The 19022-nt window shown below is 38.7% G+C and overlaps 1 protein-coding gene across 1 annotated transcript in view; it reads right to left on the reverse strand.

The window, feature by feature from the left end:
• Window positions 1-535: 535 nt before the first annotated feature.
• Window positions 536-19022, reverse strand: part of MAGI1 (membrane associated guanylate kinase, WW and PDZ domain containing 1) — a 741784-nt gene continuing 723297 nt past the window's right edge. Inside the window, exons 19-23 of the mRNA XM_011980350.1 lie at window positions 16887-17090; window positions 6029-6122; window positions 5839-5899; window positions 4635-4778; window positions 536-2585 (exon numbers count right to left, since the gene is read on the reverse strand). Of these exons, the coding sequence (XP_011835740.1) occupies window positions 2397-2585; window positions 4635-4778; window positions 5839-5899; window positions 6029-6122; window positions 16887-17090 (692 nt within the window). The 3' untranslated portion in view covers window positions 536-2396. The remainder of the gene's footprint in view (window positions 2586-4634; window positions 4779-5838; window positions 5900-6028; window positions 6123-16886; window positions 17091-19022) is intronic.

Consider the following 19022-nt stretch of genomic DNA (forward strand, 5'->3'; position numbering starts at 1 on the left):
AAGCCCTATGATACAGGGCTCCATGATACAAAGTTCATTCTTTCTAAATGCTGGGTTGGCTACAAGAATGAGCAAAAAACAGGTTCTTAACAAAGGTCATTTGAAGACTTGGATACATGAAGGTACTTGGATCACCACTGGATTCTTATGCCTACTTTTAAGACAAGGGAGGGCAACACTTCAACAGGGTCAGCATTGTACTTACAATTCAAAGAACGCAGGGTGCTCAGAATGAATTGCCAAACATATCAAAACAGAGCTAAGCAGAAGCAATGAGGAAATTAGGCCACAGCACAGAAACACCTAGTATTGATTGAGCTACAAACCGTAGTTTGATTATGGCCCATAAGGTAGAAGCAAGCCTCCCCGAGCTTTTCATTTCTCATACATGCAGCGATATTAGGAGGTATCATCGCTGTGGAAGGGAGGGCCCAGCACCAAGAACAGTCAGAGAGAAAGAGAAAGAGAGAAAGAGAAAAAGTTGAACATTTAGATTCCCTATAACACAGAGGAAAGAAAAAAAAATCTGCATTTGTTAACATAGGGCAAAGAGAGTTTATTTGTCCAGTCAGACAGTCTAAGGCAACACTTAAATAAGGCTGCAGAGACCGCAATCGAAACAGTGACATTTTCAGACAGCCATAAGGTGACTCGAGAACCCAGACAATGAATGCATCCTTTTTTGTTTTGTTTTTTTCAAACAACTGGAACAATGACAGACTGGCATAGGAGAGCATTAACAATAAACAACAAAAGAACAAAATCCCTTCCCACCCCCACCAAAGACCGCGGCAGTTAAATTAAGTACAAAAAACTCATTACAAAAATAGCCTCACAGAGAAGCAGGTTCCAATCAGGTCAGAAAAATATTGGAACTTAACATATTATAACCCATTTGTGACTCTAATCAATGGAATTAGAGAGATTTAGTCCAAGTGACGCATGGAGACATTACAGTAGCACAACCCTGGCAGGTTCAACCCTTCTTGGAAAACCATGTATTTCAATGATCTTTATTTTTAGCCCAAAGAACATTTGTTAGTGTTGGATTTTCATCCTCAGTGCAACAGACATAGGTTTTGAGAAGGTACACAGGTTACTGACGATGACTCTCAAATGAAATATCACATCCAACAGAAGCATAGGGAAGACAGAAAAGGGAGACAATGTTACACAGTTTCAGTGGTATCAACACACCTAATGGTCAGAAGTTTAGTACAGTGCACAGCCACAGCATCTTAATGTTGTCAAAAATACTTCCCCTGTGGTTGGCCATGTCTATAGGGGCCTTGTCTAATACTCACCCTCCCCCTGTACCTCGGACCCCTCGTATTTTGCACCTGTACAAATGTCCAACACCTGGGAAGGCTGGCCCTCCAAAGAGCTATCCTTCTCCTTGAGCTGCATCTGAATTAAACATATCATCAAGTCCAAAATGCAACTGAGAATTGTGCAGAATGACTTTCAGAAAAGAGGGTGATAATAGATAAATCCCTAATAAAGGGGACCAACGTATATGGGGACCATTCAATCACAGTTTCTATAGAAACTTTTGTAGACCTTTGGTTGGGAAAAAAAGCCCTACATCTAGGGCATAGCTTTTTTTTTTTTTTTTTTTTTAATTTTAAACACAAATCTCAAATAAATAGGACATAATTATTATCATATACAATATTTTGCCATCAGAACACTAAGCTATGTAAAGATCATTACTGTCTACTCAAATCAAGTTTAAAGATATGACAAAGGAACTCTATGTATAACCTGGCTTTCCTCATAGGAAAGGTATAATCACATGTTTCCCTCATGATGAGCACTGGGAATTTATTTCATCCTTTATCATTTAAAAACATTATGGCTAATATATTAACAGTTTTTGTTTGTTTGATAGTAGTGGGCTCAGATGGTCTGATTTGGGGTAAGAGACCAGTTGGGGGATGGAGAAGTGTTGTATACAGAGCATAAAGGAGGTGAGCAAAGCCCCCAAATCTCTCAAAATTTCATGCCTCTTAAATAAAGACACCAAGTAACCAAAAAGGAAAAAATAATTGTGCCTCAACATATCACTCAGGAAACCTGCTTTCCTGCTTCTTAAAAGGAGTATATAGTCATTTTGTGCTAACAATTGGATCTGAGGAACAGTTTGGCACAGTTCAAACAAACATTCCTTCGCTCTCGGTCGGACTAGACAAAATGTTCTCTCTGATTATCAGAAAGGGGGCTATAAAGATCTTGTCTTGGGCCATGCCCCAGTCCACATAAGCAAGCAAAAGGATGAAATGTGTAGAGATTTCAGAACAAGCGAGGCAAATAATCACATGGTGCGAGAGGCTGGTAAGACACTGGTGAATAGGGGAAACAAAAAAGACTTTCCTGCTGCCGTTCTGGAGACAAATTCATGGAGTCATGCCAGGGAAGGAAGGAATGTTTTCATAGTTTGACCCACCATATTCTGGTACTGAGCCGTCTCCCCGCTTCAGAAACAGACGAACTCTGCGGCCACCATTCTTAATCAGTTCTATAGCTCGAGAATGCTTCATGTTTTTGGTGGTCTCACCATTGATCTCTAAAATTTCATCACCAATCTGTCAGGGCAAAAGAAAACTAGGTGAGATTTAAAATTCATGTATGGATTCACCAAATATTTATTGAGCATGTGGCAGAACATCTATTGCTTTGGATGTGGCAGTGACAAAAACAGAAATCCCTGCCCTCATGGAGATTATATTCTAAAGAGGGAAAGACAATTAAGACAATTAGAAAACTACATGTATGCCGAATTACATGATAAAGGGGAAAAAAAAAGCAGTAAGGGCATGTTAGTGGTTGGGGAGGGAGCTTTTAGGAAGGCTCCCATGATTTCTGCCTCTGTGCATTCACAATCTGTGTAATATCCCCCTGCCTTTGAATGTAAGCTGGATCAAGTGACTTGCTTCTAATAAACAGAATATAGCAAACATGGTATCAGTTCAAAGATTAGGTCATAAAATGATTTTGTCATCTGTCTTACTTGCTCTCTTTTCTTCTCTCACTTGTTTGCCCTGATGCATGTTATGAGCCATCCTCTGGAGTTCCATGATAATGAAACGAGGGACTGCCTTAAAGGCACTGAATCCTGGTAACAACCACGTGAGTGAGTTTAAAAAGCAAACCCTTCCCCAGGTGAGACTTCAGATGAGACCATAATCCCAACTGATACACTGAATGCAGCATTCACTTTGTGTCAGTCACTGTTCTAGGCACTGGAATTAAAGAATAAATAAGACAGGGCAGATCCCCACTCAAATAGAGCTTATGTTCTAAAAAGAAGAGAAATAGCACTGGCTTTCAAGTCTACAGTCTTTAATTTGAATCCTATCATTTGGTAACTGATTTGCTCCCAGTACTTAACTTTCTGGAGTTTACTTTCTTACTTGTAGAAAAGGCTGGTACCACCACCCATGCCCACTAAGCTGCTGGCATCAAATCAGGTAATACATGTAAACCTGTCTTGTAAACTATACACCATTATACAAAATAGCATAATAATATTTCACTTGATCAAAAACATTTTTAAGTGATTAAAAGGCAAGGGAAAATAAATTCCTTATGTCTGAAATTCAAACAAAAGAAATATATACCACCATGTATCTTCCCTTGTATATGTACATGCAAAAAAAAAAGGATATGAGAGAAACTGGTATACTGTTTGACCCTGGACACTATATTTTTACTACATACCATTTTCGTAAAATACATTCATGCTCTACCTTCTCAATTTTAAATGTTAAAAAATTCACTCTGAAGAAACTTAAACATCAAGATTGTGGCTTCAGTTCAAGTGTTATGATCCTCATCCTTAATCAGTTTTTCCCTTTTTCTGCTGAGGCTCAACTGCATTCACTTTTTTTCCTTTCCTGGCCTGACTGTCTTGATTTCTTTTAATTTGTTGTAAATGGCTCTCCATAGGCAAGTCCCAATCTATGTGACCTATCTATGAGTAGATGATTTATGTTTTCTTAATTATCTAATCTGCCCAGGAGAACAGCACATTCATCTACAGTAACAGATATTAGTGAAACAGAGCAGAGTGGACTTTTGGCATTTATGTATTTAAAATTTGTAGCTCTTACTACAGAGCAACTCTGAATATTCATGCCACAGAGCCCTGGCTCTTTGCTAAGACAGAGAGTAGACTTGCTCTCTCTAAGCCTAAGGTAAGACCACTGGTAGCCAGCTAGAGGATGAGTAGACCTCACTGCCCAGAATCTACAGGGCCACATGACTTTCCTGCTCTCTAAGCATCCCAGGGTACCCCAGAATTCCTGTCAAGTGATGTGCCTGCCCCATGACATTAAGCACAAGAACTATAGAAATAGGCTCTGAAAAATACCTACTTTAATATGTTTATAAGTAATTTAAATCCCTTATTCCCTATATCAACCCCAAAGAGTTGGAAGTGTTTGCCTAACTTTAGCAGCTATAATTGTGCTTTAGGGAGAAATATTTGGTAGGGTAGGAGTCATGCATTTAAGAGAATCATGAAAGCCACAGAAAATGTAATTCTTATGAACATTAACATTCTAACAATATATGACAAGAATTCACTGCAGATGGTTTATTTGCACCTACCCCAGACTCCTCTCTCCACTTACCCTCATCTTTCCACACCTCTCTGCAGGACCATCCTCTGCTAAGCGCAGAACATAGAGGTCCATGTTATACTCTCGGCCTCCTCGAAGGCTAAAGCCAAATCCCTTGGCTCCTCTTTCCAGTTCCACAGTGTAAAAATCTTGCTCCTATTTAAAGAAGTTAAATGCAATCATTCTAGGAGAATTAATATCCATAGGAGTCTTCCTAAACATTCTTGGCTAAAAGGCACAACCTCTATCCCTATCTTGGTGACTCTTGTTTATTAATCATCTTGATTCATCCTCATTAATCTCAGAAGTCAGAGATCCAGAATTTGAAAACATTTATGAGCATGTCCAAATGCATGTGTGTATTTAATGTAACATATGTGGATTAAAATTTAATCAGTGAGGCCATGATTTGCATTTGGGGAAGGACAATTCCTCATTACATGATACCAGTCACCTGGCTGCTGGATGCCCAGCCTCCCTGACCTGTGTCCAATAAATGCAGACTGTGCCCATCATGAGGATACCAACAAAACCTCTCCAAATCCCAGTCAAGGAAAATTACAAAGGGCCAACCGAAAGCCCCCAGGCAACCAGTAAAGAAGGAACTCAGTTGGGCACTTGTAATACCAGCTACTCAGGAGGCTGAGACAGGAGGACTGCTTGAGCCCAGGAGTTTCAGTCCAGCCTGAGCAGCATAGTGAGACCCCTGTCTCTTAATTAAAAAACAAAACAAAACAAAAAAAGGGAATCTGTTTAATTTTGCATCACCCAAAGTTCCTCAAATTTGTTTTACCTGCTATTATTTTCACACTCTCCCTTGCCATCCTGAGGACAGGTATTTTGCTCTACAGATCTCACCTTAAATTCCCAAGCCTGAAAAACACCTTATCAAAAAGACATTTTCTGGGCAGAAGTATGTTTATGAAAACTATGAGTAGATATTGGCTGCTTTGCTTTCTCTAACTGCCGATCCTTGTGACAATTACTGCTTTTCATTTTTTTTTCCCCTAGAAAAGGCTATCTAGGAATATTTCAAGGTAGCAAAATAAAATGTTATTTCCTAGAAAATCAAATGTAAGTATATATTTGGTAAATCACCTCACAAAAGGTTATTTCTTTTAAATTAAAGGTGCTTCAAAAATATCCCATAAAAATAGCTTGAGAAAGTTGGAAGGAAATGTGCAAAGTATAGAGAAAAAAGAGAAATGGTGCTCACCTGTGTTGCCTGGGGTGCTTTGAACTCAAACTGAGATTCCTGCTTTGGTTTGGTGGTATTCCTGCCGAAGTGAGAGAAATAAATACAAGAGCAACCCATTAGGAAACTGAGAAAGAATCAAGGACATATATTGTCATGCTGGGAGTTACTTTTTTCCCCTTTAACAAAGGAAACCAAAGCCATGTCTGACCTTGTCTCCTGGGTCCCTTGCTGAGAAGGGGTGTGTGTGGTGGTGATGGTGGCGATCTTCTCTGCATTGGTCAGCAAGGTGGCATTCGAGGACTCTGCAAAGAGGGACAGAGCATAAAGAAATGAAGGCTCCAGAGAAGACATCCTCCAGCCAGGAGGTGTGCAGAAGCCCTGTATCTGAATAACAGTGTGACTTCTCTGTCCCCATTTCAAACAGTCTGACTTGAATTTCTAGACAATTAGGAGTTTATAAACCATTTTAAGATCTTCTCTGATGTGGGTCATGCATGTCCCCATGACCCTCCTCCCAGACAGACACCTCCACAAATAAAATGCAGTTTGCCAAAGAAAACACTGCTCTAAAATTCTAGCCAAGGTAGGTGTTTCTCACTCCTCCCATGCCACTGCAAAAAGGCAATCCCATCAAAGTGCTGCACCACAGCACAATTCTCTCCCAGAACTTTAAAGGCTGATAATAAATGTCTCTGCCAACGTTTCCTGCAACTTATCAGCAATATTTAGTGGGTCTGCTTGATTTCCTCAAGTGAATATTAAAATCAGAAGTGTACTAACATCTTGTTAAACACACACATAATATCTACTTTCTTTCCCATTGCTTTTAATAAAGCACAACTGAAAATAATGGAACTCTTGACAGATCTTGTTTGGTATCACTCATGAAAAGTCAATTTTAAAATTTGCATTAGTCAGAGCCAGAGTTTGTAAATATAAGTTATACAAATCATGAAGCCACCTCCATGAAATGAATATGATTATATCCCTATATAAGTTGACCTTCTTCTCCACTAATCACATTCACAAGCAACTTCATTATCTCCAGAAGTTTGGAGATTTTGAATCCAAAAACTCTCTTAAGTGCAACTACAGACTGCACACGAACATGCCCTACTAAAATATAATCATTCCTATAGTGATAGCTATATATTCTTTACTAATAATTTCTTCATTAAGATCAAGGCAAGTAGCAACCAACTATGAGCAAGTTGTATTTTTAATATTTAACTGTAGGTTGACTGAAACTTGCCATACATTTTCTAATAAAGAAAATGCTAAATGTGGTGTTAGGTTCCATTATAAGATTCACCTGTGCATGCCCATTTAATTCAGTGAACCATTAAGCCTAGAAGTTACCAGGAGACCTATGGCTTATAGTAGGCACTTTCATGTTTGCTGAATACATGTATCTTCCCATCAGATTTAACTATTATATGGGAAAATATGTTAACTATTCCAAACTGAGATACCTGGAATATGTATCTTTCCACTGCAGTTCTGGAACAAAAGACATCCCACAAATCCCAACTATCTGTGGTCTATCTTCCATTTACATTTCCCAAGGATCTTACTCAGCTTTGGTCTGGCTTCCTGTTATTTTATTTTCACGATACATAGTGGTTAAAAGCATGGGCTTGAGATTCAGACCTGGGATCAAATCAACTTTTTTTTCCCTACTCATTAGCTGTGCGCCTTATTTTTCTTATCTGTTAAAAGGGGGTGATGACCATAATTCCCTTCTCATGGATAAAAGTATATGCAATGTTTAAGCTCTGTGCCTGACATACAATAAGCACTCAGTACACATTTATTATGGCTACTAATTTTATTACTATGAGACCTTGTATAAGTTAAACTCTCTGCAAAATGAGAAAGTTGAAATACGACTTCAACAGTTAATATACTGCAGCCATAAAAGCCCATTATGCTAAGGCACAAGAAGAAGAAGAAAATAACTCAGTCAAGTGAATTGTTAGGTGAATCCCATTCATGTTTTGGGACAATGTTTCCCACAATCTGTTTTACCAATCATTTCCTATGCACTCCTCTGAGTCTTTACTACACCAATAAGCCTATGACCGTCCAAGCTGGGGAGGTGGTGTTTCTCAGGCTTGCTGGGAGACAGTTTAGCACAATGGTGACTAGGTCAGATTCTGGAATCAGACTGTCTTATCTGACTTTGCATTCTAGGCTCTTCGATTTCCTGGATGGGACTTAAGCAAAGTTACTCAAATTCTCAGTGCCTCAGTTTTCTCGTCTGCACGTTGGGAATAAGAGAATTATCAAAGGAAATTGGGGTAAAGATGATCCAAGAAGATTGTTTGGAATAGTCCCTGGCACACAAAAACTGCTCAGAAGTGATAAGCATATTTTTGGTACCATGTATTTATTATTGTCATAATGTTAAAAGCATATTGTTGGTATATTTTAATGACTGCTATTATAACAGAAAATTATTTTCATAGCTTTTGGAGGAACGCTAGCTCCTTCATATAACTCCCATTTGAGGGCAGTTAACCAGCAGAACCAAGGTGATGAATCAGTGATATTTCATAAAGTATGCTCACTGTGTCACTAAATCGGACAAACAAGCTGTATAGCCATCACTGTGACTCTCCAGAACGTTCATAAACTCCTGTATTGGTCTTTTAGCAAACTTCATATTGCTCATTGCAATTAATTTTATGGAGACTCTCAGAAATCACCAGGTTGTTCAGGCCATGGGAAAATCATAATCAGGATACTAAAAACAACGTCTCCTTGTAATTAAAGTGATTATAATTATTGAATTGTACAGAGGTTCCTCTTTAGAGTTCTTGTGTGTTGTTGGTAGCCAGAGTTTTCTAAGCAGATCAGATTCCATTCTCAAACTATTTTTATTTTTCTGCTGCTTTCATGATTTCATGAGATAATCACCCAATACACAGAATTCCTTTATTATTTTTATTCCTATCCTTTATTTGCTATTTTTTTCCTCATCTGTATGTCTGTGAAACTCTTTTTTGGGTTGAAGTATAATTTTAAGCATGGTAAAATTAACATTTAACATGCAAATGTCAAATTGAGCTTGCTGAATTTTCCTCATTTGTTATTTATCTTAATCTATGAACCACCATCATTCAATGATCATGTAAATGTGCCAAGCAGTGTGCTAAATCATTTAAATGTGCCAAGCACTGTGCTAAGTCCATTACCACTTATATTACTTCATTTAACTCTCACCACTCAATAAAATAGGTATAATTATGGCCCCAGTTTACAAATGAAGACACTGGGGCATAGAAAATGTAGGTCATATGTCTAAGGTCACTCAGGCAGCAGGTGGAGATACTGGGAATGAAACCCAGGACCTGCCTGACAGTGAACTTTTAGTTTTTGGTTTATATAGGAATTATGTGCTGGTATCAAGGAAATCACATCCAACTGGAACATTCCTTTCAAATAAGAAATAATTTTATTTTACTGTATAAATACTATCAACTTCACCAAGCAGTATCATAGATGAATTAAAACATGAAATATCCTGCTTTGAAGGCTAGATTTTATAAACCATCTTCAGAGCAGCACCAAAATAATATTAGGTACACCCTAGATTTCCAGGATGTTTTTAAACTATCGATAAAGTTATACTTGTTTTAGTGAACTTCTAATTCTTCATTTGGAATTAAACCAGGATTATATGTGCTGAAATTCTCTCTAGCTATTTAAAATACAGAGATGAGTCCATTATAAAAGAGCTTTATCCCAAAGCAAAAGTGGCCACTTATGGTAGAAAAAAATATAAAAGAAGGGCCTGTAACAAGAGTATGAGTCTCCCTGCCCTCCAGCAACAGTATTAGAAAGAGGTGTCAATGTATTCGACTTTTAAAACTGCAAGGCACGTGGACAGATTAGGTACTTTTATGACAAATTCCAGAAAGTGCCCAACACCCTTTATTAAACAGTGTTTATACCTACTTTAGCTCTCCCAGAGGAGTGAAAATGGAGATTACTACACTTTCCATAGCAGTCATGTATCAAGAGAAGCAAATCCTAGCTCTCACAGCCCTGTCCAGGGACTATTCCAAATCTCAGCACTTACTCTTCCGACAGCAGCTTCCATCTTTGGTTTCAACCTATCTATCTGTGACAAGCGATTACAATTCTAACCTTGTTCCCATGTTAATATCCTTAGCCTACCCTTGTGGAATCCACATTGAAAGCCAAGCAAATCAACAACGGATACAATCATTCCTGTCATAAATATTTTACTGGATAAACATGTATGTAATAAATATCTACGAGCAGCATGGGAAAATTTGAATCCCATAAATATTTGAAAAGTTTTGGGAGACTTTTTACTATTCTAATGCCTTTGCCAAGGAAACAGCAATATCTGTATGTTGCCAAGTTCTACCTCCTACACAAGCAAATACTTTGAATCAGAGTGATCTGAAGTGCAAATTTAGGACCATTATTCAAATAAAGCATTTTTAAGCTCCTAAAGATTTTCATGTTGAACTTGACTCAATCTGATGATTCTATGTTACCTGGCTCAGTAAGTGTCTGTCCTTGTCTGATTAAAGTCTCTCTCCTACTCCATGGGGCATCTCTATACAATGCAAATGTTTGACTTCTTAGATTTCAAGTTCAGATTCAGTATGTTCAGCTATGCTCTGGGCCCTTCTGTGCTGCCATTGTGTATTTATTCATTCATTCCTTGCCCAATCTCACAGGAGAAAAGGTTCTGCCCTCCCCCATTGTCCACCCTGGTCCCAAAGAGAATCAAATTAGCAAAGGTGAGGACTCCCCAAACCTTGGCCTGACCAAGGCTGTGAAAACACTCCTGCCAGACCTTCTAACATACAATAATGCCAAGGAAAGAGGAATCACGTTTTGGAGGTTTTGTTGGAAAAGTTAGAGAGAAATGTGGGAAGCAGAGTGAGGGAAACTAAAGACTGAGATAAGTGAAACTGGAGAAAGAATGAGGTGACAGATGACAAGAACAAAGAATTAGGTAGCATGAACTAGACATGGAAATAGACTCAGAGTAGACTCAAGCACTGCACAAATGACACAGCATCTTTTCAAAGGGCCTCCTGGGGTTTCAAGAATAGTATCCCAGATGTGATGGATTCTTTTTTTTTTTTTTTCTGAAGACAGTCTCACTGTTGCCCAGTCTGGAGTGGGCAGTGGTACAATCTTGACTCACTGCAACCTCCGCCTCCTGGTTTCAAGCAATTCTTGTGCCTCAGCCTCCTGAGTAGCTGGGACTACAGGCATGTGTCACCATGCCTGGCTAATTTTTTGTATTTTAGTAGAGACAGGGTTTCACCATGTTGCCTGGGCTGGTCTTGAACTCCTGAGCTCAGGCAATGTGCCAACCTTGGCCTCCCAAAGTGCTGGGATTACAGGCGGGAGCTACCATGCCTGGCTGCAGACGTGATAGATTTCTAAGAGCTCAGAAACTACTCTGAGTTAAGGCCTTCAGTCTCCTTGTAGATATCATGAAACAAATGGCCTTTGGGCCACTTGATGAAGTAAATATTAGAGTAAAAGATCTGAAGGAGACCTGAGGCATCGGCACCTCCATTGTACCTTGGAATCAACTATGTCCAACACACTTTCACAGAAAGGAAGTGGATCCAGCGTGATTATCTCTTCACTGAACTGTAATGGTCACCTTTGTCTTCTAGGGGTTTGCAAAATCCTCCTGGATCTCCCACATCTTTCAAGAAATCTAACTCCCCTGCTTCAACTCTAATTTCCAAGATGCTGTTTCTCAGACCCACTTAAAATATGAGCATCACCGTGAATCCGGGAGGCAGAGCTTGCAGTGAGCCGAGATCGTGCCACTGCACTCCAGCCTGTGCGACAGAGCGAGACTCCATCTCAAAAAAAAAAAAAAAAAAAAAAAAGAGCATCACATATTCATCCTTTGCCAACTTAATTCCCTTTACTTGGCTTCTGGCACTTACAAAGTAACTAGAGAAGAGGTTTATTATCATATCAACCAAATTTCTGAAACATCTTGGATGCCCAGCAGAACATGTACTGCCATAAAAAATAACAATCCTCAACTATCTTGTACCAGTTTTATGTTTACTTGTTTCTAACCAAGGTAGCACAAGATGTCTATGTGAATTTTATATTTGCTATGTATTTAAATTTTAAAATTGCCTTTATAATGCCAATGTTATTGGATAATCCACCCTGCATGATAATTTTTGGTGTTCAGGCTTAAAAGGCTTTTTTCCAGGATATTTTGTTTTATTTTGTTTGTTCTGAGACAGGGTCTCACTCTGTCATCCAGGCTGGAGTGCAGTGGCATGATCAGGGCTCACTGAAGCTCGACCTCCACCTCCTGGGCTCCAGCCACCCACCTGCCTCAGTGCCTCCTGTCCCCTGCCCCAAATAGTTGGACTACGGGTGCAAGCCACCTCTCCTAGCTAATTGTTTTGAATTTTTAGTAGAGATGACGTCTCTACTACTCTAAAAATGTTGCCAAGGTTGGTCTGGAACTCCTGAGCTCAAGTGATCCTCTTGCCTCAGCCTCCCAAAGTGCTGGGATTACAGGCGTGTGCCACTGCATCCAGCTGTGTATTTCATTAAGTCAACATCTACTATCTACACTGTAGAATAAGTCTCTTCTAAGTATTTATGTTTTTATTGACTTCAAACTCTTTTTCTAAGCTCTTCACTTGGGGAGTACTTTCTTTCCTTCCTTTTTTGGACATTCTCATTCCCACAATAAGATTGACCAATTATAAACCCAGAAAGTCAATCCCTGGGTCCTGTTCTTTTGGGTTAGCCTGTTTGATATCTTTCCATGGCATGTAAATAAATGTGTCTAAATTCATACACAAAGCATACCTTGGAGATATCATGGGTTCAGTTCCAGATCATGGCAATAAAAAAGCAGGTATTCCAGTAAAGTGAGTCATACAAATTCTTTGGTTTCCCAGTGCATATAAAATTTATGTTTACACTATACTATAGTCTATTAAGTGTGCAATAGCATTATGTTTAAAAAAATTACATACCTTAATTTTAAAATACTTTATTGCTAAAACATGCTAATAATGATTATCTGAGCCTTCAGTGAGTTGTAATCTTTTTTTGCCGATGGAGGGTCTTGCCTTGATGTTGATGCCTGCTGATTGATCAGGGTGGTGGTTGCTGAAGGTTGGGTAGCTGTGGCAACCTCTTAAAAAAAGACAACAATGAAGTTTGCCACATCACGGGGCTCTTCCTTTAACGAAAGATTTCTCTGCAGTGTGTTGCTGTTTGATAGCATTTTACCCTCAGTAGAACTGTTTTTTAAAAAATTGGAGTCAATCCTCTCAGACTCTGCCACTGCTTTATTAACTAACTTGATGTAATAATCGAAACCCTTTGTTGTCATTTCAACAAAGTTCACAACACCTTTACCAGTAGATTCCATCTCAAGAAACCATTTTCTTTGTTCATCCATAAGAAGCAACTCCTCGTCTGTTCAAGTTTTATCATGAGATTATGGCAATTCAGTCACATCTTCAGGCTCCACTTCCAATTCTACTTCTCTTGCTATTTCCACCACAAAAGAACTCCTGCAGTTCCTTCCTCCACTGAAGTCTCAAACCCCTCAAAGTTATCCATGAAGGTTGGAGTCAACCTCTTCTAAAATCTTGTTAATGTCAAATTTTAACCTTCTCCCATGAATCATAAATGTTCTTAATGGCCTCTAGAAGGGTGAATCTTTTCCAGAAGATTTTCCAAATCTTTCCAAATGGATTTTCCAAATCCATTAGAGCCACCACTATCTACGGCAGGTATAGCCTTACAAAATACATTTCTTAAATAGTAAAACTTAAAAGCCAAAATGACTCCTTGATCCATGAACTATAGAATGGATGTTGTGTTAGCAGGCATGAGAACAACATTCATTTCCTTGTACATTTCCATTAGAACTCTTGGGTGACCAGGTGTATTGTCAATGAGCAGTAATATGTTGAAAGAAATTTTTTTTCCCCTAAGCAGTAGGTCTCAGTAGTGGGCTTAAAATATTCAATAAACCACAGCACAACAGATGTGCTGTCATTCAGGCTTTGTTGTTCCATTTCTAGAGCACAGGCAGAGTATATTCAGCATCATTCTGAAAGGTTCTAGCATTTTCAGAATAGTCAAACGAGCACTGGCTTCAACTTAAAGTCATCAGCTGCATTAGCCCCTCACAAGAGAGTCAGCCAGTCCTTTGAAGCTTTGAAACTAGGAATTGATGTCTCCTCTCTAGCTAGGAAAGTCTTAAATGACATCTTCTTCTAATAGAATACTGTTTTGTCTACACTGAAAATCTGTCATTTTGTGCAGCCACCTTCATCTATGATCTTAATAATTAAATCATCTGGAAAACTTGCTGCAGCTTTTACATTTGCACTTGCTGCTTACCCTTATACTTTCATGTTATGGTGACGGTTTATTTCTTTAAATCTCATGAACCCACCTCTGCCAGCTTCAAACTATCTTCTCCAGCTTTCTCCCCTCTCTCAGCCTTTACTGAATTGAGGACTTAGGAACTTGCTCTGGATTGGACTCCGGCTTAAGGGAATGTTGTGGTTGGTTTGATTTTAATCCAGACCACTCACACTTTCTCCATATCAGCAATAAGGCTGTTTCACTTTCTTAAAATCCGTGTGTTCTCTGGAGTGGCACTTTTAATTTCCTTTAAGAAATTTTCCTTTGCATTCACAACCTGGATAAATGTTTAGCATGAGGGATCTGGCTTTTGGCCTATCTCAGCTTTTGACATGCCTTCCTCACTATGCTTAATCATTTCTAGGTTTTGATTTAAAGTGAGAGATGTGTGACTCTTCCTTTCATATGAAGAGTTAGAGGCCATTGTAAAGTTATTTATTGTCCTAATTTCAATATTGCTTTATCTTGGAAAAGGTCTGAGGAAAGGAACAGAGATGGGGAATGGTTAGTCAGTGGAGCAGTCAGACCACACATGACATTTATTAATTGTTTGTCCTCTTATATGGGTATGGTTTGTGGCACCCCCAAACAATTACAATAGTAACATCAAAGATCATTGATCACAGGTCATCACAGCAGATATAATAATAATTAATACTAATAAAGCTTGAAATACTGTTAGAATTACCAAAATGTGACACAGAGGCACAAAGTGAGCAACTGCTGTTGGAAAAATGACACTGACAGACTTGCTCGAAGCAGAGTGGCCACAAACCTTCAATTTGTACAAAATGAAGTACCTGCAAAGTGCAATAAAATGAAGCGCAATGAAAGGAGGGATGTCTGGACCACATTTGGCTCTCTCAATCACTTCTCACTGTATTTTCTGGCTTCCTTCATCCTTCCCATTAGGAACCTATGTTCTATCATCTTGTGACCACTTTCCTAAATTGTAATAGCTTTCCAGAGTGGTGAATTGGTGGAATGAACTCCAGACCAGTTGGTAAATGACTAACCATGCATTTGAAGGAGGGTGAAGTAGACCATCATTCAAGAAGCCATTTTTTTGCTCCATATTTAGTGTGGGATATTTTTGGTGCAGAGAAAGTTTTCTGTTCTTGGAACCAACAATTTTCAAACATTTACTGTTTGGTTTTGCATTTACTTTTTCCTTAAGGCACCAGCTATACCTTTCAAATCTTGAACTAGAAAGTACACTTTCTAGCAGTTAGTATATAAAAATACTCATTTGGTAAATAACTTTCAGATGAAATGTCTGATTTTCTTATTTTATAGATACATGGCATAGAGTTTTTATCACACTATCTTTATAAACCAGATTTTTTTTTAGAAATACTCACTGACTTTTAGAATATATATTTTATAACATGTATAGCAAGACTAAAAAAAGACATTTAAACATTTTGGGACAAGTGTCATTTTCCTCTCCAGAGCAGAGTAAGCTTAGAATAAAGTGAATATTCAGGATTTAATTCTCTAAAGGATCTATACTTCCTGACATTAGTGTATCGACTTAAATTTTTTTTTTTTTTTTGAGATGAGTCTCGCCCTATTGCCCAGGCTGGAGTACAGCAGCGCAGTCACGGCTCACTGCAACCTCTGCCTCCTGGGCTCAAGCGATTCTCCTGCCTCAGCCTCCCAAGTAGCTGGGACTGCAGGCATGTGCCACCATGCTAGGCTAATTTTTATATTTTTAGTAGAGACAGGGTTTCACCATGTTGGCCAGGCTGGTCTCAAACTCCTGACCTCAGGTGATCCACCCGCCTTGACCTCCTTAAGTGCTGGGATTACAGGCGTGAGACACCGCACTCAGTCTCAACTTAATTTTTATTAAACATGAATAATACAATGAGTATTGGTATTTTGTGCTGGGTAACTTTTTATTGTGAGGGCTATTCTGTGTTCTGTAGGATGTTTTGAAGCATGTCTGACCTCACTAGATGCTACTTGCACCCACTGCATACAATGCCAATGTTCCCTGGGGGGCAGAAGTTATATAAAAGAACCAAAGATTTAAATTTAACTAATCAAACAAACAAATAAGGATAGGCTTAGTTTAATGCAGATATTATCTATCAAAAATATAGAGATTTCATTCTTTCTTCATTCACATACAAAAATTAGGGACAAATCCAGTAGACACAAACTCTTAGATTCTCCCATTAAATAAAAAACTTTGATACATTCACTTATTCTAAAAAACTATAGTATTGGCTCTGAATTGCTACCATGCAGGTTTTGTCATGTCACCAGATTATGCAGTTCATATTATACATATCAGAGGATCTGTACTACCTGTATTAAAACTATTTTATAGTGTTGAAGACAAGGACACAAAAAGCTAAATAAGTTGAGGAAAGGGTGAAGATTTTTCTGAAACTTTTATATCTGCAGCAAGACAGGGTCACAGGGCTAAAGGATTAATTACATAAGAGGGTGAGATAATGGGTTAGTAACAATGGCTCACGTTTACTTAATGGGTATATTTAGTTGAGGATGAATGAAGCTGCCACTAAATTAACACTATTCAGTTACATGAACACTAATGAAAGAGAGAGAGAGAAAAGGAAAAGACAGAGAGAGAGAGAGAGATAATAGGTATACTTTACCATCCCCAGGAATGATGCGGAGGGTAACTGTGTTTCCTGCTTCCTTGATTAGGTTCACAATGTCTGAATGGGATTTGTTGGTGATGGAACATCCATTTACTGCCAAGATCCGGTCTCCTACTTTCAGCTTGCCACAGCGGTCAGCAGGGCTCCCCTCAATAATCCGACCTATTTTGTGAGGCATAGCCACACATGCATTGCCTGCTTTGATATTGAGTTTTAATTTTTTTAAAGTTACGTGGGAATATAGCAAAGGGAAGAGAAAAAGGGTTGAAAAGGGAAAGAGAAGGTTAAGTGTTAATTAATTAAAGCATTAAGCAAATGTTATTAAAGGAGAGCTCTGCACCGATGGTCAAAACATTGGCAATACTCAGGGTGTCTGTATAAGGAGCTACTGCCCTGAAACTAGAATCGACTGCTGCCATCCTTTCCAGATTCAAAATCAGGGGAACCCCCAGGTTTCCTCCTTAAACCAATTACAAAATTTGGGATAGCTGGCAACTTCAAAGATTTTTAAGAGCCCCAAAATAACTCGCTGTTGGCTTATTTTGGGACTGTAAATGTGAAACCCAAGGCTGGGATGGATGCTTTTACTCATTCTGTGTTCATGTCACTTCATTTTTGCCAGCTGTTGTTTAAGCTTGTGCCAATGTTTTGTTCCTTCTCCATTTAGAAAAATAATCACTGGGCATCTGGTGAGGCATAAGTCTGCTAGCACCAAAAATTCAATCTGAAAACACCTAATGAACAAACACTCAGATTTTCTGCCTTCTCCCCAGAATGATGAAAGCTTTAGAAAATGGGCGTAATTATAAGAGATGAGCTAAGAAAGCACCCAACCTTGAAGCTTATTTTTCCTTTTAGGACCTTTGCTCAAGCAGCTAGTCTTATGTGCTTTCAGAGTGTGGCCCGACTGGTTCATTAGCTCTGAAATCATCCTCCTGCCTCACAAAAATCCCCTCAAAGGACTATGAAAATCTAGTACCTATTTAGGCTGAGGACATTGATCCAAAGCTAGGTTCAAATCTTTCCTCCCCCTTTTTCCTTTAATCATCTCCTTTCTCATCATCAGTTACTGCACATCCACAATATCAAAGACCGGGAAAAGTGCATTTGGAGAGAAAGGTTTATCATGCACTTTGAGGCACTGCATGTCATTGCTAACTTCTAGAGAGAGGTGGCTGGCTTTGAGGCCTGATATAGATTTCTAGTTAATCTAGTTAATCATGTATTGAGTTTCAAAGTTCTTATGCATATTCACCTACTTTGAGAATTTGTCTTTCTGGGGACTATGAAGGTAGTTATGCAGTTGAGTTACCTTTTGGAAAGGGTGACAAAATTAACATGAGGGACATTACAACTAACTGAGTAGGCTCTTCTGTCATAATTTGGACCTTAAAGGTAACGTGTGTGGGAAAATGCGCTTTAATTCCTTTGAATTTCAGCAGATTTGCCTGAGCTTGTATCACAGGATGGAACATCAAGGTAAGATAATTTTTAAAAGTTAACAGTCTATTAGAATACAACAGGTAGGCGTGCTGGAATGCTCCCATACTCAAATTCAAGGTCTTGACTAAGTTCAGTTGATCTCCAAGGACAATTGGTATCACAAAGGTATCGAATAGCAGGTCTGAGGAAAGCTCAGCAAAGCTCAGAAGTCTCATGCAAGGTATTAGGGAAAGTTTAATTTGTTTGTTGTAAGAGCCAAAGGAAAACAATCAAAGACCAAATTGTGAGTGTGAATACAATATTCATTATATAACACATAACCTGCCACTTGACATATATGCTATTTCTTTCTCGAAGGTGAAACTGACAATTCTGAAATAGTTAGGAACATCACAGGATGCATGGAGACAGTCAAATTGTAAATCTGAAGAAAACAATTTGGGATTTCTTTCTCCCCTCTTCCTTCTCTTTATTTTTATATTAAGCAGGAAAGTCTCTGAAATAAATTTTAAAACAAAACCAAAAAACCTTGCTTTGATTTCAGGTCATCCATCCATGACATGCTATGATGACTTTATTAATGTAGCTCAAAAAGCACTGTTAGTAATGGGCATTTGTTACTGCAGCCACACATGCATAGACCTGGCTGGGTCACTGTCCCCTGTTAAACATAAAACTTACGGGGAG

Source organism: Mandrillus leucophaeus, unplaced genomic scaffold, assembly GCF_000951045.1.
Source record: "Mandrillus leucophaeus isolate KB7577 unplaced genomic scaffold, Mleu.le_1.0 Scaffold210, whole genome shotgun sequence".
Classification (NCBI taxonomy): Eukaryota; Metazoa; Chordata; class Mammalia; order Primates; family Cercopithecidae; genus Mandrillus; species Mandrillus leucophaeus.